The 22,066-nt window shown below is 36.7% G+C and overlaps 1 protein-coding gene across 2 annotated transcripts in view; it reads right to left on the bottom strand.

The window, feature by feature from the left end:
• Nucleotides 1–22,066, bottom strand: part of NAA25 (N-alpha-acetyltransferase 25, NatB auxiliary subunit) — a 66,187-nt gene that overhangs the window by 34,158 nt on the left and 9,963 nt on the right. Inside the window, exons 3-11 of one of the 2 annotated variants that reach the window (XM_061385007.1) lie at nt 21,732–21,870; nt 17,887–18,005; nt 13,143–13,217; nt 11,940–12,047; nt 11,486–11,564; nt 10,100–10,211; nt 9,469–9,558; nt 8,055–8,224; nt 5,832–5,944 (exon numbers count right to left, since the gene is read on the bottom strand). In XM_061385007.1, coding sequence (XP_061240991.1) covers nt 5,832–5,944; nt 8,055–8,224; nt 9,469–9,558; nt 10,100–10,211; nt 11,486–11,564; nt 11,940–12,047; nt 13,143–13,217; nt 17,887–18,005; nt 21,732–21,870 — 1,005 coding nt within the window. The remainder of the gene's footprint in view (nt 1–5,831; nt 5,945–8,054; nt 8,225–9,468; nt 9,559–10,099; nt 10,212–11,485; nt 11,565–11,939; nt 12,048–13,142; nt 13,218–17,886; nt 18,006–21,731; nt 21,871–22,066) is intronic. The other variant, XM_061385008.1, reaches the window with a different exon arrangement.

The raw sequence follows: 22,066 nt of genomic DNA, 5'->3' as shown, positions 1-22,066 counted from the left end.
ATTCCTAAACCCAGTAGAAGTCAGGGTTTTCCTTCATCCCCAGGAGAAGCTGAACCAGAGACACTGTAGACTCAAGGGGAGACTGGAACGGATCTACTAACCTCACATTTCAGACAAACCCCTAAGAGGAGTTTTAAACGTTCATGGTTCTGTCAGACTGACTGGGGTGAAATGAACAAAAAACAAAAACATTAACTCCAAGAAAGAAAGTTGTATAAAAAAGCTATAATCTCCATATATAAAGTGGCATTAGTCATAAAAATATAAACACTGAATAATGACTATACTATATTGAGGGGAAAATAAGTAAGAGAAGAGGTAGAATGTTAGAAATGAAATTATTGCTTTCCACAGTAGGATCCCATGGACAGAGAAGTGTGGTGGGCTACGATTCATGGCGTTGCAAAGAATCAGACATGACTTAGCAACTAAACACACACACACAACAGGATACCAAGAGATAAAGACTGTAACCATAAAAATAAAGAAGTATATGAGCATAAAATTTAGAAATACAGCATTAAATAACAAAAGAAACAGTTAAGAGTTGAAAGTAATTTGTCTGCACAGAGCCAGAACCAGGGCTGGAGAAGGCAAAGAACTGCAATTGTTTTTCAAGATAAGCCTTGTAGTACCATTTGACTTCTTCAATTTTATACATGTAATTTTTAGACAGAAATAAAAATTGAAATTCCTACTCATCATGCAGTTTCACATCTGTCTTAACTTTGCTTCAATTTCTCTGCAACTGTGTGAATTTTAACTTTATTATGATCAGATAACCACATCTGTAACAAAAACTCTGTGGTATTAGTTTTCATGTTTTTTATTAAATGCCCACATAATTTTTATTGCCAGCTTTTCCATTCTTATAAGCCATTTTATATTTCTTGGAAACCATTTTATATATGTAGTTATGTTTATTATTAAGGCCTTCCAACAGGTTTTGTCATAAAACAATATGTTCATTCTCTGTTCTAGTCTTTACAGTTTTACTGCTATACAAAAAGTTTCTTTAAAAACTGGAACTATTTTATTGTTAACTTAAAACCCCAAGACAAAGTAAACCAAATATAAAAATGTCACCAGGGGTGAGACACTTTGGGATAACTGAACTGTATATGGTCCATTCTTAGGGACCAGTCCCATTTTAGAACGTGTCTCCTAATTCAGTGGGACAGCAGTTCTGTGTGATTACTTGGAGAGTCCACAATCCTCTGACAAACATACTGCTGAATGGCAGAATTTTTAGCTACTGAAGTCATCCTACATTTAAAAAGTTGTGGCAGCATAATTACCCCTCTCAATTTAAAAGTTTACATAGGACTACAAAACTCACTGCAATAGCCTTCAACCCTTCGTCTCACTGAACAATGACCAACTCAACACTGCTAGTATTTCGCTATTTCTAGAGGGTTCCTCCCAGTAGATTATTACTATATGGGGTCACAGAGGTGACCTAAGATTTTCAAACATGTCGATAAAGCAGAGCTTCTGGTTCTAAAACTGTGCTAGCAAACCTATATGAATCTCAGCTTAATGAGATGTAAGCACTCCTCTAATGCATTCCCATCATTTGATGCTTTAATTTACAAGATGGTAAGCACTATGAAGCATGGTCAATTGTTCCCTACCTTAGCACTCAGCACATAACATGGGTGACACTTACTGAACGAATCTCTCTCTCCCACATGGTTCTATTTTCTGCTTTAATCCCTCCAGTAGCATGAAACTCACACGCTGCCTTTTTAGAGAATTGTGACTATAAAAAAGATCTTTTTCTCACTGAGCCAAATTCTTAACTCCCTGCAACAACTTCTTGCTGGTCCCTGTTCTTATCCCTCTTCTACAGGAGAGCTTTTCAAATTAGGAGAAATAAAGTACTGTCAGCACCAGACCAAACATCTCTCTTCCAATCAACTGTTTCTCAAAGATTTTCAAGTATAACCCAGAACCTTCTTTTCTGGATATGTTACAATTTATCTAGAAAACTTCTAAAGCTTAGTCTGAGCTTAACAGCACTCCAAGAATAACCTTTTCTCAACCAAAAGTGAATGGTGGCAGTCATTTCAGAATCCAACAGAGAATACCGGCTACTTACCAGTTTGGGAAAGCACTGCTCCATCTGCCCTAGATGTGTAACCTCAAGACTGCCAGAGCACTGAGTGCAGGTGGACTAAGGGTACGGTCATGAGACAAACGCTGTAGTCATCACCACTGCACTCCCACTGAGCTTCACTCATTCCACATGGGGGTGACAAAGGCTTTCTGGAAGAACAGACGGTGGGAGCCCTGTGACAGGAAGACTTCCAACCTCCACCAATTAAGAGCTTTTTATAAGTAAAGCTGACAAAAGGTCACAGACTTTCTTGATAGACACTAGTATTTCTTAATATAGTGCTATATCCTACCCTGGGCACACTGTTCTTCCAACTGGTAGAGTACTCCAACTGCCCATTACCCAAGGATACTCAGGGCTAAATGCTTAAAAATCTTTAATATGCAGGAAGGTATGAACTTCTCATTAATGGGTGAACTATCTGATCCAATACACGTTGCTGTGGATGAGGAGTCGAAAGGTTCGCCACTTCAGCATGTAATTGATTTGCATTGATTTAATCACATGAAAAAAATCCTGATAGTTGACAATTAACTACAATATGGTACCCAGGCTTAGATCCCTGAAGAGACAAAGGACACTAATGGAAAAGCTACAGAAATACAAATAAAAGTCTAAAGGCCAATTAACAGTTACCAGTTTCTTAGTTCTGACAAATGTACCACTGTTTTTAAGACGTTAACATTGGGGAAAGCTGGGTGAAGGGTAGAGTGTAACTTTCTTTACTATATTTACAACTTTCCTATAAATGTAGTTATTCCAAAATGAAGGGTTTTTTCCCTTTAATTTTATTGAAGTATAGTTGCTACAATATTGTATTAGTCTCAGATATACAGAAAAGTGACTTAGCTATATTTTTTCCAGATTCTTTTACATTATAGGCTTTTATAAGATATTGAATATAGTTTCCTGTGCTTTTTATTTATCTATTTTATATATAGTAGTGTGTGTATCTGTTAATACTATACCCCTAATTTACCCCTTCCCCCCTTGTTCCCCTCTGGTAACCATAATTTTGCTTTCTACACCTGTGAGTCTGTTTCTGTTTTGTAAATAAGTTCCTTTGTATCATTTTTTAGATTGCACACATAAGTGATATATTTGTCTTTGACTTACTTCGTTTAGTATGATAATCTCTAGGTCCATCTATGCTGCAAATGGCGACATTTCATTCTTTTTTATAGCTAATATCTCATTTCATGTGTGTGTATGTCTACGATGTATGTATGTAAGGGCTTCCCTGGTGGTGCAAGAGTAAAGAATCCACCTGCCAATGCAGGAGATGTGAGTTCAATCCCTGGGTTGGAAGATCCCCTGGAGAAGGAAATGGCAACCCACACCAGTACTCTTGCCTGGAAAATCCCATGGACAGAGAAGGCTGGTGGGCTACAGTCCATAAAGGTGAAAAAGAGTCGACATGACTTAGCAACTGAACAACAATATATGTATATATGTGTGTGCATATAGACATAGATCTACACATGCCATATCTTCTTTATACAGTTATATGCTGATGAATACTTAGGTTGCCTTCTTGTCTTTACTACTATAAACGGTGCTGCTATGAACACTGGGATGCATGTTATCTTTTCAAATTAGAGTTTTCATCTTTTCTGGCTATATGCCCAGGAGTAGGATTGCTGGATCACACGGTAGTTCTATTTTCACTTATTTAGGAACTTCCATACTGTTTTCCACAGTGGCTGCACAAATTTACACTCCCACCAACAGTATAGGAGGGTTCCTTTTCTCCATACCCTCTCTAGCATTTATTATTTGCAGACTTTTTTTTTGCAGACTTTTTGTTGAAAGCCATTCTGACTGGAATAAGGTGATAGTTCATTGTAGCTTTGATTTGCATTTCTCTAATAATCAGTGATGTTGTATATCTTTTCATGTGCCTGTAGGCCAACTGCATGTCTTCTTCAGAGAAATGTCTATTTGGGTCTTCAAGGTTTATTTTTTAAAAATCCCTAAGATTTGATGACTGTTTCAGCAAGAATAAATCGTGATTTGACAAAATCAGCAATTAACTGCTACAGTTTTGAAAAAATCAGAGACAAGACATTAAAAGCAAAGTCCACTGGACTTCATCAAACTTTAAAATTTTACTCTGGGAGTTTCCTGGTGGTCCACTGGCTAGGACTCAGTGCTTTCACTGCTGAGGTTTGACCCCCAGCCAGGGAGCTAAGATCCTGCAAGTCCCATGACATGGGCAAAAACACAACTTTGCTCTGCAAAGGATCCTGTTAAGAAGATGAAAAGACAAGCTGGGAGAAAATATTTGAAACCACATATCTGACAAAGGACTTATATCCAGAATATCTAAAGAATTCTCAAAACTCAACAGTAAAAATCCCTGGTGGCTCAGATGGTAAAGCATCTGCCTACAATTCAGGAGACCTGGGTTCGATCCCTGGGTTGGAAGATCCCCTGGAGAAGGAAATGGCAACCCACTCCAGTACTCTTGTCTGGAAAATCCCATGGACGGAGGAACCTAGTAGGCTGCAGTCCATGGGGTCACAAAGAGTTAGACACAACTGACCAACTTCAACAGTAAAAAAAAAAAAAAAACAATTAGAAAATGAGCAAAAGATAATAACAGACATTTCACTGAGGAGAAAATACAGATGGCACATCAGCACATGAAAAAATGTTTAACAATATTAACCATTAGGAAAATGCACATTAAAACCATAATGAAATATCACTACATATTTATTAGAATGGCAAAAATTAAAAATTGTGATAATACCTAATGCTAATGAGGATGCAGAAAAACCAGATGACTCATACATAGCTAATAGGAATTTAAAAGACCTAGTCACTGTGGAAAAGTTAGGCCTTTTCTCTAAAAAGCTAAACATGCAGCTGCCATAAGATCCCACAACTGAACTCCTGGGCATTTTCTCAGAGAAATGAAGACTTAGGTTCAAGTAAAAAACCTGCATGCAAATGTTCACAGCAGCTCTATTTGTAATAGCCTAAAACCTGAGACACCCAGATGTTCTTCAACAAGTTAAAGTAACTTGTGGTACATCCATATCAAGGAATATTATTCAGAATAATATTGCAGTACCAGCAATGAACATGGTACATGTAACAACACAGATGAACTCCAGGGAATTTTGCTGAGTAAAGAAAGTTATACATAATATGATTCCATTATATAACATTCTTAAAATGATAAAATTGTGGAAAAAGAAAACATATTAACAGTTGCTAAGGGAGAGGGATGGGTAAAGGAGAAGATACAGGGAGGTGGCTGTGGGCAGAAAAGGGTAGGCAGCACATGGGGGGCACTCTGGTGTCAGAACTACTATGCATCTTGTCTACGTAGTGGCCACATGAATCCACATGCACTACACACACAAGCACACCACACATATACATACAAGTGAATGCACGTAAAACTGGTAAAATCTGAATAGGCAAAGTGGGTGAAAGACATACAAATCTCTTTGCATTATTTCTCTCTCTCTCTCTCTACACACACACCAGGAGAACTCAATTACCTACCAGGGGCTTATTCTCACTGAGGCCCAGCTTTACAAGAAATTATGCCTTAAATCTGATAGCACCTAGACTACTTGGCTTGATAGAGCAATATCTTGATAATCTCACATTCACTACTTTCAGCCAGTTTAGAGAAGAAACATGAACTCTTAACCTAGTTACAATAAATACAGGTAACCAACAGACCCCTACTTACTTTTGTACACTGTGTAGCAGGCAAGAGGTCAACAAACACCTTGAGGTCTGTGAAACAACAAGGTTTATCCCCAAACTTTTTAAAATACTGGAACATTAATTCCTCTGGATCACCTAAGAGAGAGGAGGGTAAAATATCACTAAATAATTCATGGACTAAAGAAATTTCTAATTTAAGTGATAAGTCTGATTTGAGAAACATTTATTTAAATTAAATGAAAATTTGCTTCAATGAGAATGAAGATGACAATGAGGGCAGGAAGATAGCTTGCTAGTTTAAAAATAAATGAATACTTGAAAAAGAAGTTGAATCTTACCAGTTATTACACTGAGGAAATGTGAAGTTTTTCATTCAACTGAAGTTTAAATAGTTAAAAAGTTTTCATTAAAGTTTAAATACTTGAGTCTATACGCAAGCATAAAACAAACATGCTTTTCTCCAGTTCTTGAACTACTTAATAAATGTTAAATAAATGTTAACTGCATGAAAGATAATGTTTGTAAACAGGCACACCAACAGAAGAGAAAGTCAATGGGAAGAGCCGTGGGCCAATAACTCCAAAGTCAAAATGTAAAATTTAAACCTGGATATGCAGAAAGCTACCAGCTCATTTTATTTTTCCTCAAATTAAAAATAAAAACAATAAAAGTAGAATGCTCTCAAACTGAACTAGACTTAGGAAGCACAGATTTTTAATAAGATCTCTGTAAGATTTCAGGCCTCAGTTCCTTCTGTTTCTAGGAACAGAGATCCCATAGCTTTAATCAGATTCTCACAGGTCTCTGTGATCCAAAAGAGACTAAGAATCACTCACTGGTAAGAAAAAGACAAAAACTTCTATGTGTGGAGATTAGGCAAATCCAATTTGTAAGATTCAGGTGGGTGAGAGGGAAGAGAAAGATAGGAGATGAATATAATAGCAAGTGTGAAAGCAGATCCAAATAGTTTTCTTTCCAGCTTTGGAAAGAAAGCAATTTTTTTTTTTTTGCCTGCACCATGCAGCTTGTGGGATCCTACTTCCTCAACTTGGGATTGAACCCAGGCCCCCTGCAGTGGAAGCACAGAGTCCTAACCACTGGACCACTGGAAATCCAAAAAAAACAATTCTTTGAAATATATTTTAACATATTTTGCTGAAAGTCACGTGAAGAATTTTCATTTGCAATTCGGGAATAAATACAAACTAAAGTGACTAAGGTAGACCCAAAGAAAGAAGTCAACATGGAATTCAAAACTGGCTGTGAATAATCGACATACAGAATGACAGAGGTAGCCAGTTAATTTTAGAATAAACTGCAGAAAACATTAATTACATGATTAGAAGGGACAGAGATGTTCTAAGATAGGTTTTAGGTATTGAGAAGTGCTCATCATCTGAGGACAACTGGTCCCTAAAAAACCCTCTTAATCAAGTTTTAATGAGAACCAAATTTCTATAATGATGAATGGGGTGGGGGGGAGGGGAAAGGTTCTTTGGAGCTTTATCTTAAAAAAAAAAAAAAAAAAAGAAAAGAAACTGAAAATGTTTTTAAAGTTCACGATCCTAAACCTAACAAAATTTAGGGTATAATTAAAACTGAAGCTAATTCTAATTCTTAATATGAGCTGATTTTGGCTGGGAACAGTGCTTTTTCCCCATAAAACGGTGAACTAGTACAATATGACCACATTCACTCTTGTGCAGTAAGCTCAACAAGAACCATTTTAGAAAAACATCTAAGCACTTTCATCACATTTCCTGAAGGTCTCTCTTAATGCTCTACTATCCAAATCATTCTTTTCTCTCATCTTGTCATTATCCTTATAAATTTTCTCAACTGTTAACTGCTCTAAGTTGGCCAGAAGTTATTTTATCAATGGTTTTGTGAGTGCTTAGAGTAGATTTTCAAGAAATTCATTCATTCATTTCTTGAAATCCTCGAACTTTTACAGAACTGGCTATTTTACTTTGAAATCGATTTTGATATTATTGTTAGGTCAGCAAAAGAATGCCTGACAAAGACTCTGATGGCATAGAGAGAAATGTTAAAGTTAAGCCAAGTTGCACATGTGACTGAGGCCTAATTTTATTAGTGATCCATTCATCAGTAAGGTTAAGAAGACACTTGCTTCACAAAACACAACTTTATCACTGTAGGCCTCAGAGAACAGATACCGCCCTTGGCTACCGAGTGTGTCTTTATCCCTTCTCCATGGTTCCCAAATAGCATTACAGCTTCTTACCCAGTTTGTACTCATCATTAAAACCCTGACGTCGTAAACGTCTAATCAGCTCCAGTTTAGCTAGATGGGGTCCTCGGAGATGGCGAGAATTTTTAGATTCTTCTGTTATCCGATCTTCTATAAACCTCACAGCTTCTTCTGCAGAATAATGTACTTCTCCTTCTAAAGAGCTGGGTATAAACACATGAAAAAGGTATTTTGTGCCTCTATTCTTCTGTGCCAAAACTTACAAGTCAAGCCAAACTGATTTCAAGAAACAAATTAAAAATAAAAAAAAGTATCTGATAACAAAAAAACAATACAAATGAGAATAAACGCTATGAGCATATTCTGATGGTTAGTATGATACATGATTCCTCCCAGTTCTGGCATCTGATTATTACAGAGACTAACCACGTCTACTGCTTTCTTAAAAAAACATTATATATTTTTCATATATAAAATATTACCCAATTAAAAATATAAGTAAATTTTAGTGCTAAGAAAATGAGTCTGAGAAAAATTAGACACTTAGTTAATATTATAAAGTAAACATCAGTTCATAATTGATTATCATGAGTCTTATTTCCTTATTCACTTTTTTAAAAGATCCTATTTATGAATACTGTCTGTAATAGTCCCCAAAACAGGAATCGGCAACAATACAAGTACCCATCAACAGGAGACAGATTGAATGAATTTTGTACATTTCTAAAACGGAGTTCTCTTAAGTCACTAAAAAGAATTAATCAAATCTGTGTTTACTATATATGGAAAGACGCCCAAGATACATTTTAAGGCGGGAGAATATCAAGTTGTAAATCATTACATCTAAAAGAATTTCATTTTTATGTTAAATAAGAATAGTTATGTTAGTATATGCATAATATAAATAAATTTGGAAGACACCAAAGTCTTTTTCAAATAAATGTGGAAGATATCAAACTATTATCAAGAGTAATTTCTGTCAATCATACCTCAATAAAACTGGGGAAAAAAACATCCTGGGGTGACAGGGTCTAGGAACTAACATTTTTTTCACACCATACATTTCTGTCCTAATTTAGGATTTTTACAATGGACATGTATTTATTTTAAAATTTTAAAATGGAAAAAAAAATCTTTCTTTGAAAGAGATACATTATTGAGACAGAATTCAATTAGGCTTATAAGGAAAGTGAAGTCGCTCAGTCGTGTCTGACTCTGTGACCCCATGGACTGTAGCCTACCAGGCTCCACCCTCAAGGGATTCTCCAGGCAAGAGTACTGGAGTGGGTTGCCAGTACCTTCTCCAGGGGATCTTCCCGACCCAGGGATTGAACCCGGGTCTCCCTCATTCCAGGTAGACGCTTTAACCTCTGAGCCACCTGAGAAGATCATCTTTTTACTACAACATATTAAAAAGTGCTGTAATTCAGGAGAAGAGACAACTTACTGTTCACCTTCAGCAGGAGGAGTCCAGGCCTCTTCAATCAGTCGAAAGACAGAATCGAAATAAGTCAGATAGAACTGCCAGTCATCTGAGCTAAAATCAGATTGAATGGTGCACACAGGATTAAACCCAAGTTGTGACAAATCTGCCTGAGGAACCATGATACTCAACTTATTTTCTAAGTGATATTTTAGTCTTCATTAGGAGAAATCCAATCTTCCCTCTGGGTTTCTTCTACAGCCCTAAAAGGGCAGCAACTCCAAAGATATTTTCAAGGTCAAACACTTCTAAGAAGCTATTTTTTCCTTCAATAAAATAACCAGGTCTAAAAACCTAATATTTTTTATAGAAAACCCGCCACATCAGTGCTTCCTAGGTGGGCTGGGGGGAGACCAATACTTAGTTTGACAAATTAATGAAATTTCAGCATTCATTCTGAATACTCAGCATCCTGGTCGCAAAAGTTCCACTATACCTCTTTACTGAAAGATGAAGGCTCATCAAAAACTTTTAAAAAATATCCAGGACACACAACTAAAGGACTTCACTTTATGCCCAGAAATCTCAAAAGATATAGTCCAAAAAAATCAAAAAGCCCCACCCTATTCTCATAGTCCAAGAAGCATCTACTTACTTTTTCAGTAAGAGGCGCCGAGAAAGGGCGTTACACTCTGGCCACCTGCTCAGTTTCTTATACATAGCCATGCATTTATTTTCCCGACTCTGAATCTCACTTGTCAACTTCTCTACAATTAAAAGCAATAAAAGCTAGTAAGCTGGTTTCATTTTCACTCAGAAATCAGAACAAAGTCCAAATACAATAAGGAAATTGTCACATGTTCTTAAAATTCACTCTCTCAGAAAATGGGATCACCGTTAGATACAAAGTTCTATCTCATAAAGGTTATTTTCCTGAAAAGAAAAATAGTATATTTCTGATATAAACTTTTAAATCCTGTTTTCCTATAGAATAAAAGGATCCAGAACATATAGAGTTGAAGATCTAGTATATGGGATACACATAAAATCCCAAGAGTATCTAAGGACTATATATTTAGACCATAGACTGACCATCCACACACTTTCAAAACACTGAATAAGCTTGGCCTTGAACAAGATGAGAAAGGGGAGATGTTAGGAGGAAGATGAAAAGAAATGAATCAAATTCTTCCGACAGCTGGGAACAAAAAAACTAGGATTAAATTTCTGACCAAATTACATCTGCCCTGTTCTTTTAAAACAGTTTAGCAGATTAAGGATGCCAACAATTACATTATGAATTTTCTATAGAAAATTTAAACTTTAACTATCCATAGAACTACAACCTAACTGAATAAAAATACAAAGTTGACTTCTACTCACCTGCAAGGAGGCCAAAGTTAGAAAGTAACATTAAAAATAAAAACAAAACTCTTCCTACATTTTACAGAATTAAAATAGTTAAAACTATCAGTTACTGATGTGGTTTTAGTAAAGGATACATTATTGTTGTATGAAACAAAATCTTTTTCATGGCTGGACCTAATGAGAGTTATGAGGCCATAAAAGAAACTGACCATAAAGTCACAATTAAAAAAAGAGAGTTGTCAAAACGATAACTGCATTCCCATGAATTTCTCCTAAGGAAATCAAAGATGTGTAAATATTTAGGAAACAAATTGTTATAAATGTCTAAAACCAGAGAAATAGTTAATACCATCTATGAAGTTCATACAAATAAATTTTCCAACAAAAAGAAAAAAAGTATTTTCACAACAACAGAAAAGAGCTCTAACTTCTTTAACACGTAAAGTGCTCTTGCAAATCAATAAGAAGATTAACCAAATTTTTAGAAATAGGGAAAGACTAAGGAAAAGCAGCACAGAGAAGAAAACATTAATGATTTTTAAACAATTGAAAAAATAATTATGCTCCCTCATGGCTAAATAAAAAATTGTTAAGGTATGTTTTATCTAACTGAAAAACAAAAAGTTTGATAATATAGATAGGTAAGTATGTAAAGAAACAGGCCCTCAATTACCTCCTAATTTTCCTCTGATAACATCCAAGGCTTCCTGGTACTTTCCCAAACGTTCCAGGATCATATAATAAAGTTCAACCTTATAGAAAAAACAAACAAAAAGTGTAACCACTGAAACTTTTCATTAATAAAGAGATATGTCATTTATATGTTTTTTAAAAGCTGTCTAATAGAAAAGAACACTATCTTCAAATAAGATGAAATTAACAGTGAGAATCAGGCAGCAGTATCTCCCCTATCTGTGTATATCTCAACCGAGAACACTTGCTCGAAGCACGCAAGAAACAACAGCTCCTTCATTCACCACACCTGGGCTGGGGAATTCCACAGTTTCACATTTACACCAAAGACAAGAGTGAGGAACTAGTTCTCTAAAGGGAATAAAGCAACAATTCATAATGTTGTAACAGTATCAAAAACATGCAAATACAAAAGTGGGGTTTAAATTACTCACTTCAGCCTCTGCTTCTATCTTGTCCTCTTTCACCATTTTTTCTACCATTCTCTCAGCCAGGGGCAGAAACATTGTTTTTGAAAGGTTTTCATCCTGTGCTGATATAGACTGGAGGAGAAAGATACATGTTTCATTCTAATTTCTTCCCTGTTTGCACTATTTATATTATCGCCATGCAGACTATTATTGTGACTCTGGCCCATAATTAACAAACCACTATGTCAAATATCAGACCTAATTTGAATTTACCAAGAAGATACATTAGAGATGGTTTGCTTTACAAGAGATTTCTTAAGATTATCTTACACATTCTTGAAACTGTTTCTACAATATGACCTAACTTTTAAATAGGTCATTCAAACATTTTTCTTGAAATATATTAAGGGGGTTATGTTTATACTGTTTATTATAGATAAACGGTACCAAGCATTTGAAGAGAAAAGCTTTTGCGATGTCTTCTTGAGATGTTCACATATTATAAGGAAATGCCAATTTCTTCTATTTATAGCATGGCTTACTTAACAGCTACAGTTGCCTCAGACTGATCATTAAAATCGACACATGATATTAATCATTTTAACATTGCCAAAGATTCTGCCCCGAGCTCATTTGCCTCCTGTAAACAACCTTTCAGAGTAGTTATTATGCTTATTTTATAGATAAACTAAGGTTAAAAAGATTTCCCAACAGCTCAAAACATGGGATAAAGCCAGTATTTGAAAAGCAGACTAGTCTGAGCCTCTCTGTTCTAAACTGCTACATTTTAACACCTTCCTCCCATCCTCTCATACACAATATCTCATTTTGGTCCTCACTGTGGCTCTGGGAGATAAGCATCTCCATCAGGCAAAAGAGCAGACTGAGAGGCTCAAAAAGAAGTGACAAAACAAGGTCACCCAGTTCAGCGATCTGTTCACCAACCAACAATATCAAACATTTCCGGGCTCATACTTGATCAAGCAACCTAGTAATAGATCCAATGTTAAGGGGAAATACACTGTGTATTACACACAAATAAACCAATATATCAACTCATAAAGAATATCAAAACTCAATTCAAAAAAATCAGCTGACAGTGTATCAAGTCCCTGTTTGACACATGCTGCAACACATCACCCAAGATGTTCAGAGGACACATTAAGGACAATTACTGTACACAAAACTAAAAACAAATCTCAATCCCATTCTGAAGGCCATACTCACTTGCATAATTAAGCTCATCACAGACCAAAAGTAGTAAGGGTTTTTGGGGACAATCTTATATAGAGCCATGCCAGCCTGAAAGACAGAGAGCCATAAATATTTTGTTTAGAAAACATCAGACAGAGAGCAGTTAATGATATGTGGCAAGAAGTTTCCAAGGAAAATAACCACATGTTTACATATGCCAGTTACTGTAAGTGCCTAGTAACTTGATGGATATGCTCTATAGGCTAATAAGAGAGGTAATCAAAATGGCAAATTTTTACAAGATCAGGAATGATATTTCACCTTTTAAAGCACATTTTCTCAAACTGAAGCCCAGTGTTCCTAGAGAATACTGCATTCCAATATAGTTCTTGTAGACTACCAAGCAAAAACAAATGTGGCTTATGACTATATATCAATAAACAAACTTTACTGAAGCCACTGCACTAATCAATTACAGTAAAATAAAAAAAATACAGCATATTTAAACTTCAAAGTTAGACAAAATTACTATGACAGTATTCAAAAAATAATTCTTAGGAAAACATTCAAGTTCTTTCAAGATACCATTAATTAGAATTGAACCCCTTCATTGTATAATGTATAATACTCAAATACTTAAAAGCAGAAACATGGCATAAAGGAGCAAAAATCTATTTATGTAAAACTGAGAATCTGTCCATAATTGCCCAATTAGTAATCAATGCTAAGAACTCTGTCAGCTAATTATCACAGTCACTATTGAAAAAAACACATGGAGCCCCTATTACATTAAGTGGAAGGAAACGTCTATTCCTGCCAAGAATACAAAGATTGAGTCCTGATCCCCAAGGCACTTAAAAGCTAGGTGGAAAGAGCAATATTCAGACAACTAAAAATATTCTTGGCAATAAAAACAAACATCCTACAGGGGAAAGTCCCTGGCAGTCCAGTGGTTAGGACTCAGCACTTCACTACTGGGGGTGGGGTCTGATCCCTGGTCGGGGAACTAATAAGATCCCACAAGCCACCGAAAAAACAATCACAAAAAAAATATCCTATACAGAAACACCATGCTAGGGTGTTTCCAGGAGCTTGCCAGGTGGTGGAGCAGTAAAAGAATTCGCCTGCTATGCAGGAGACGCAGGAGACTTCGCCCCTGGGTCAGGAAGATCCCTTGGAGGAAGAAATGGCACCCCACTCCAGTAGTCTTTCCTGGGAAATCCCATGGACAGAGGAGTCTGGCAGGCTACAGTCCATGGGATTTTGTAAGAGTTGGACATGACTTGGTGACTAAACAACAACAGGGTGTTTCCAAGGAAAGCAAGGTTAATAAGTTTGTTTATTCCTTTTTATTTTTTTAAGGAAAAGCAGAGAAGAGCCTTCTCCAAAGTAGCAGTCTTTCAGATGGAACTTGAAGGTCCAACACAATGTCTAAAAGCAAAGATGTGGCGGTAAAAATACATATAATCATTTGGAGTGAATGGATAAGTGAGTGAATCAACTTCTTAGTAGAAGCAAAATGAATAACTAAACAAAAACATTAAAGAAAAGACACGCTGACAAGAACAAGTAGGACATCTAGCAGAAGCAAAAAATTAAGAGCAGTAGAAGGGAAAAGGGCTAAGAGGTAGACAGAGGTACCTTTGTTATTAAGGCATTCAAAAAGGAAGCTACATAGAGTAACACTGTGACATTGTATAAATCTATACTCCTCCAAAAAGAGTGTTTTAGCAGTACTGTGAAGAAAGAAAATAGGGAGAAAGAACAGAGGAGGCAAGGAAGAATTAAACCGAGAATCGGTATATGAAACAGGGAATTCTCTGGCTGCCCAGAGGTCAGGACTCTATGCTCTTATTGCTGGGGGATGGGATGATCCCTGGTCGGGAAGTAAGATCCTACAAGCCCTGTGGCCAAAAAAAAAAAAAAAACAGAGAGAGAGAGAGAGAGAGACAGAAACCTCAAAAACACCTTAGAGGCAGAATCAAGATGATCTAGATGGTGAAACACCAAAAGGCAGGGGATATATCTGTATGTGTGGCTGATTCATCTTGCTATACAGTAGACACTGACACAATATTGCAAAGCAACTAACTATATGTCAATAAAAAACTAAAAAAAAAAAAAAAAGACTCTGGAGACAAAATGGACATAGAGGATAAGGAGGAGAGTCCAGGATGGCTTGAGGTCCCTGTTTCTAATACCAAACTGGAGAAATGAAGTGGAAAGCATTAAAAAAAATTTTTTTTTCGATAATTTGGGTAAGGAAAACATTTTATAATGACATACAGAAATAAAAAGGAATATTAATATGAATTTCTAACATAAAAGAAAAATTTCATGCCTATACCCTACTGTCTTAGAGGTGCTAGCATTCTGTTGCTACAGAGAATTTCCAACCACAGAGAAGCTGGAAAAACTCGGCCATAAATTGGTGACTCAGAGAATAGGAATGTTACTAACAGAAAAAGAAAGTCTAGTCATCTATCATATGAATAACTAGCAACTCTTCATTCAAGGTGGCTTTAAATATTACCTGCTGGAGATATCTGTGGGGCAGAAATCCTTAAACTTTGATTCCCTGGCTTCCCTCCCTCTTACCTAAACCAGTTTATGCAAATCGCTCATTATTTAACAAATATTTAGCATATGTTATTCTAGGAACTAAGGATTCAGTAGTGAACAAAAACCCTTACTTTTAAGAAACACAGCATGTAATTTATAAAATACCTATTACCCCAGACGGACGTACCATTTCAAAATAAGCATACATACGAGCTGAGAACTGTGATTACCTTGAGCAGCAACAAAGGTAGAATAAGAACTAAGAAATTCCATTCTAAGACATTTAACACTAGAGGACTCCATTCTTCCAATACATTAGACTAAGACAATGCAAAAGCAAGCTATGGTTAAAACAATGAGAAGCTGTAACTACTAAGCCAAGTCAAAGCAACAATCTCCAAAAAGCAAGCTGAAAAATTATACATATCTCTGGCAACAAGTTAAACCGTACACAAATAAAAGATGATCAAGTGGCAGATTATTTTTTCCTTTTCTCAAAATTTACCTTAATATTGCCATTGCATGAACTTCTACTTTTTATTTTATGTATTTATATTTTATAAAATATATATTTCAAAAATGTATTTTGTGGGATCATAAAATTAACAAAAGCTTTTTAAAAAAACAAAGAACAGAAAGTAAGTTGGAAAGTATCCACAGCCCTATACCCTGGCAATATTTCAGTACATACATCTAATATCTTTTATTAAGGAGAGGTGGATGGGAGAGGAGTGGGAGAAGGCCATTTTACAACCTGCTCTCTTCAATCACTACTGGGATATCTTTCTATGTGAACAAATAAAGACACACAGTACCACGCATGGGTGCAGGGAGTGAGAATGAGGTGTTGCAGTTTTTCTACCACATAGGTGAACTGTAATTTCTTTATCTGCATCCATATTAATGTATATTTAATATGCTTTACTTAAAACATATTCCTAGAAGTAAAAATGATACTAAGATTTACATGTATGTGTTAGTGTTACCAATTTTAAAAATACACCCATTTTACAACAGAAGAAAAATTATAATTTCTGAATACTTTTCCTGAGAATATAGTCCAACAATAAATAAAAATGATAAAATTTCTTCAAAGAATTATATTTGGGCCCCCCAAAATTCTTCCAGGTTAAAAACTTGCCAAGGTGAATATAAAGATAGATATTTAAAGGATGTATCTTAATACAGTATCTTCCCTGTTAATCTAGTGTTACAGTTTGATACTTCAAGTGAAAGTGTTAGTTGCTCGGGTTGTGTCCAGCTCTTTTGCAACCCCATGGACTATAGTCCACCAGGCTCTTCTGTCTATGGGATTCTCCAGGCAAGAATACTGAAGTGGGTTGCCATTTCCTTCTCCAGAGGATCTTCCTGACCAGGGATCAAACCAGCGTCTCCTGCAGGAGATCCTGCATTGGCAGGCAGGTTCTTTACCACCGAGCCACTTGGGAAGCCTGATATTTCAAGTAAATAAGACCAAATAAAAACCCAAGTAGGAAATATCTGCCTTCAAAACATATTATATCCACAAAGCATTTCTTTAAAAAAATTCTAGCTTGACATCATAACCCTTTATGAGCTTAACTGGGCAAATTTCATTTCTCTGGGATGCCAGTTTTACTCACGTATCAGCCCCAATGTATCCAAATGAGGCACCTTCATACGTATACAAGGAACACGAAAAATGTGCTAACTAGCAGAGAAGGAGAAGCTACATCCAGGGGGAAAAAAAAAACGCATCCCAAGCAACAGGGATTTGTTACCCCGCCTGTGGATTTAAAAATCTTAGCAGGCTATATACACAGTTGAATTTACAAAATAGATGTAAACTTTTAAAGCTAATTTTTCTAGTCTGTTCAGTTATTGCTCTGGGATTTCTGCCCATTTTCTGAAAATATACCAGAGATCTGATGCAGTGGGACAATCTAAAGGTTGTCCTTTAGATTGTTCTTACTAGAAGCAAACAAAACATACATTAGGCCACAAAAGAACAATCACGTTTCCCAAATAAATCAGTTAAAGAATCTGAATAGTTGGTTCATCTTTAAAACACACAAATATCTGGTTGATCCACACACACAAATACATAGACTGACTCCTATACATGTATGCAAGCATACACGTGCAGACACACACACGTACACAAGTGCAGTTAAACCACAGCAAAAAGGCTTTCCGTGAAAATCCCACAGCCCAGGAGGCTTGGGTATCAAGTTACCTGTTGCATTTTCTTGTATTCGCCCACTCTGGCATAGGCCATGAAGAGGTGAGAGTGATATTCCTCACTATTGGGAACTTTCTTCACAGCTGCCTCATAAAGTTTTGTGACTAACTCCGCTAAGACAAAGAGAAACAGGATTTTAATTACTGATGTCTAACAAATCTTAGCAGTAATGTTTTTTTCCTATTTGGAGGAAACAGATGTCTCCTATCATTAAAGAAGAAGAACTATCTGCTTTGCCTCACTTGATCATGACTCTTCCCTTGCTCAGGTGTTTTCAATAAAGAATGGACTAGGTCAGCCCCCAATGACATTTACAACATATAAGACTCTTCAGGATCTATCTAGCCTTTCTGTCTTCTTCCAAATTCCTTCCGCCTGACACTTTATGCTCCAGCTACATCAAAATATCTGTAGTTCCACGAGATTCCCTGTGCTGTATCGTATCTCCATGAATTCACATTGTTTCCCCTGCCTGGATTCCCCTTTCCTCTCTTTTCTACTGAGAGAACATCACCTAAGACCCAGTTCAAATGTAATCCCCTCTTGCCAGGAACAGGGCTTCCCAGGGGGCACAGCAGTAAAGAATCCACTTGCCAAGGCAGGAGATGTGTGTTTGATCCCTGGGTAGGGAAGATCCTCTGGAGAAGCAAATGGCAACCTGCTCCAGTACTGTTGCCTGGAAAATTCCATGGACAGAGGAGCCTGGGGGGCTACAGTTGATGGGGTCATAGAGAGTCAGAGAAGACGTAGCACACGCACATCCATGCACGGTGCCAGAAACTATGCAAGTTCAAATGTAATCCCTTCCTGACACCATCTCTGCTCCTCCACCTCAGTTTGATCACTGCTTCCTTCTGCCACTTTTAAATCTTTTAAATAACTTTCTTATACAATGTATTAATATATAATGTAATATACTATCTATTGATCTATTTTTCCTTATAAACTATGAGTAACATGAAAGCAGAAAGAATACCTTTCCTTTATGATTCTAGTACACTACTTGTCATAGAAAAACTTTCAACCAATACTTGTAGGATAATTTTTTTTTTTAACGCTAGGAGAGAATTCATAGCACTAAACTGACATAATTCCTAAATAATCAGATATACCTCAATTCTTAAGTTTTAATCTTTTATAAGAATGAAAAACAAAACTAAACTATAAAATAACATTTTCTGCCTGCTAGGTTGGCAAAAAAATTGTTTTTTTTCCAGTTTTACTGAGAAATAATTGACAAAAACTGTATATTTTTAGGAGCACAACATGATGGTTTGATGGCAAAAAAATTTTAAGTCTAAGAACACCAATGACAAAGATGTGAAGCAACTAGAACTCTTATACACTGCTAGAGGGAGGGTAAATTTAGAAGCAAGCTGACATCATGTTTATCTTTAAGCTGAACCTACACCCTATGGCCTAACACCTCCATTCCTAGATTCTAGTGTACTCACCCAAAAAAGTATTTTGTGGCAGAGAGCGTGAATTAACTACAAGCACTTGGATATTAGGTGAAAAGTGCAAGTTACAGAAGATGTACAGTATGAGGCCATTTACATTAAGTCCAAGAATAAGCAAAACTAATAATGTATTGCTTAGAAAAACAAATGTGAAAATATTTTTAAAGAAAAGCAAGAGAATTTAAAAAAATATTCAGGATAGCAAATCCCTCTTACAAAGTTAAAGGGGAAATGAGATTGACAAAGGACAGACAGGAAGTCCTCTAATCGCAGGCATGCCTCATTTTTTTATTGCACTTCCCTTTACTGTGATTTGCAGATACTGTGTGTTTTACACATTGAGGGTTTTGCGGCAACCCTGTGTCTAAACAAATCTATCATTTTTCCAACAGCATTTGCTCCCTTTGTGTCACTGTGTTACATTTTTGGTAATTCTTACAATATTTCAAACTTTTTCGTTATTATAAAGTTATGGTGATTTATGACCAGTGATTTTTTTTAAATCTATTCATTTATTTGGCTGTGCTGGGTCTTTGTTGCTGATCATGGGCTTTCTTTAGTAGTGGGGAGTGAGAGCTCCTCTCTAGTTGCGGTTCATGGGCTCCTCATTGTGGTGGCTTCTCCAATTGCAAAGCACCAGCTCTAAGGCACACAAGCTTAGTTGCCCGCAGCATGTGGAATCTTCCCAAACCAAGGATCAAACTTGCGACCCATGCATTGGCAGACAGATTCTTAACCACTGGACAACTAGGCAAGTTCAACCAGTGGCCTTTGAAGTTACTACTGGAATTGTTTGAGAGCACCACAAATCATACCCATATAAGACCTTGAACTTAATCAACAAATGTTTGTTGTGTTCTGACTGCTCCATTATCTAGCTGTTCCTATCTATCTCCCTCTCCTCAGGCCTCCCTATTCTTTTAGACACAATATTGAAATGAGGCCAGTTAATAACCCTACAACAGCCTCTAGTGAAAGGAAGAGTCACATGACTGGCACTTTAAATCAAAAGCTAGAAATGACTAAGCTTAGTGAGAAAGGCATGTAGAAAGCCAAGACAGGCTGAAAGGTAGGCCTCCTGTGCCAGTTAGCCAAGTTGTAAATGCACAGAAAAGTTCTTGAAGGAAATTAAAAGTACTCCTCCAGGGAATTCCCTGGATGGGGAATCAGATCCTACAAGCCAAGAGGTGCAGCCCTCCCCTAAAAAAAAGTATTATTCCAGTGAACATATACATGATAAGAAAGTCAAACAGCCTTATTGCTGACATGGTTTTAGTGATCTGGGTAGACAATCAAACCAGCCATGATATTCCTTTAAGCCAAAGCCTAACCCAGAAGAAGACCCTAACTCTCTTTAATTCCATAAAGGTTGAGAGAACTGGGGAAAAAATTCATGTGACTCACTTTATTGCAATATTCACTCTAATGTGAAACCAAACCCAGGATATATCCAAGGTATGCCTATACTAATAATGCTCGATTTCTTAAGCTGGGTGGTAGGTTTATGAATGTTCATTTACCTCACATCAAATGTTCTAGTGTGTTACATAAAACATACTCTTCTATAACATGTATTATTAAAGATATGTATCTCATAACAAAACATTTAAGAAATCAACAAGGAAAAACTTTATCTACAGATGAAACTGTACGCTACCTAGGATATCATCAGAAATAATCTGGCAGGCAGAGGGGTATAGATTAAAACTGACCATGTGTCAATAATTGCTGAAGGTGAGTAATGGGCACACTGGGGTTTATTATGTTATTCTGTTTCTATGTTTGAAATTTTCCATAATAAGAAGTGGGAAAAGGGGCTTCCCTGGTGGTTCAGTGGTGAAGAATCCAGCTGCCAATAAGGAGACCCAGGTTTGACCCCTGATCCGGGAAGACCCCACATGCCTCAAAACAACTAAGCCCATGTGCCACATGCTCGAGCCTGTGCTCTAGAGCCCGGGAGCTGCAGTACTGAAGCCTGTGCTCTGCAACGAGAGAAGCCACCACAGTGAGAAGCCTGCGCACTGCACCAGAGAGCGGTCCCCGTCCACCCCAACTGGAGAAGGGCCAGCGAAGCAGCAACGAAGACTCAGCACAGCCAGAAATATATGTTTTTTAAAGTGCGGAAAAAGCAACTCTTTCATTTAGCAAATAAAAATGTCATAAATAAAATTCAAGTCCTCATTCCAATTCAAGGATCCTAATATGAGCAAAATAGCCACTCTGTCCACAGCCTTTGCAGGCCATGATCAATGCATTAGTTTACTTGCTGTCATCCATCAAATCACAAGTGGTAAGTAAATTAGACAAATACAGAAGTCAACCAGAAATAGCCAAAAAATGAAGCACAGTTTTAAAAACAGTGGAAAGAAAGAAACGTACGTCGGTGCATCTCCCGGTAAAGAATAGTCAGTGCCTGCAGCGAGTTGTCATCTGTGGGTTCAAGAGCGGCCACCTCCTGTGCCAAGATGAAAGCTTCCTCTTGCTTTCCAGTTCTCTGTAAACCAATTGCCTTTAACACCTGAGAGAAAAGACAAAACTGCTTTTAAAGGACAGAAAAGGAAATGTGAACCAAAGAAAGGCAATTTGAAAGCACAAGGTAAATTATAAGATATGCCTATGTTGCAAATCAACTATTTTACTAAAAATATCAGCAAATAAAGATTCTTTCCTATTTCAGTCATATTAAGAATGCACAAAGCAAAACAAAAAAAACG

Source organism: Bos javanicus, chromosome 17 (genome assembly GCF_032452875.1).
Source record: "Bos javanicus breed banteng chromosome 17, ARS-OSU_banteng_1.0, whole genome shotgun sequence".
Classification (NCBI taxonomy): domain Eukaryota; kingdom Metazoa; phylum Chordata; class Mammalia; order Artiodactyla; family Bovidae; genus Bos; species Bos javanicus.
The sequence above is the reverse complement of the archived record's forward strand: the minus strand, read 5'-3'. Positions and strand labels throughout refer to the sequence as shown.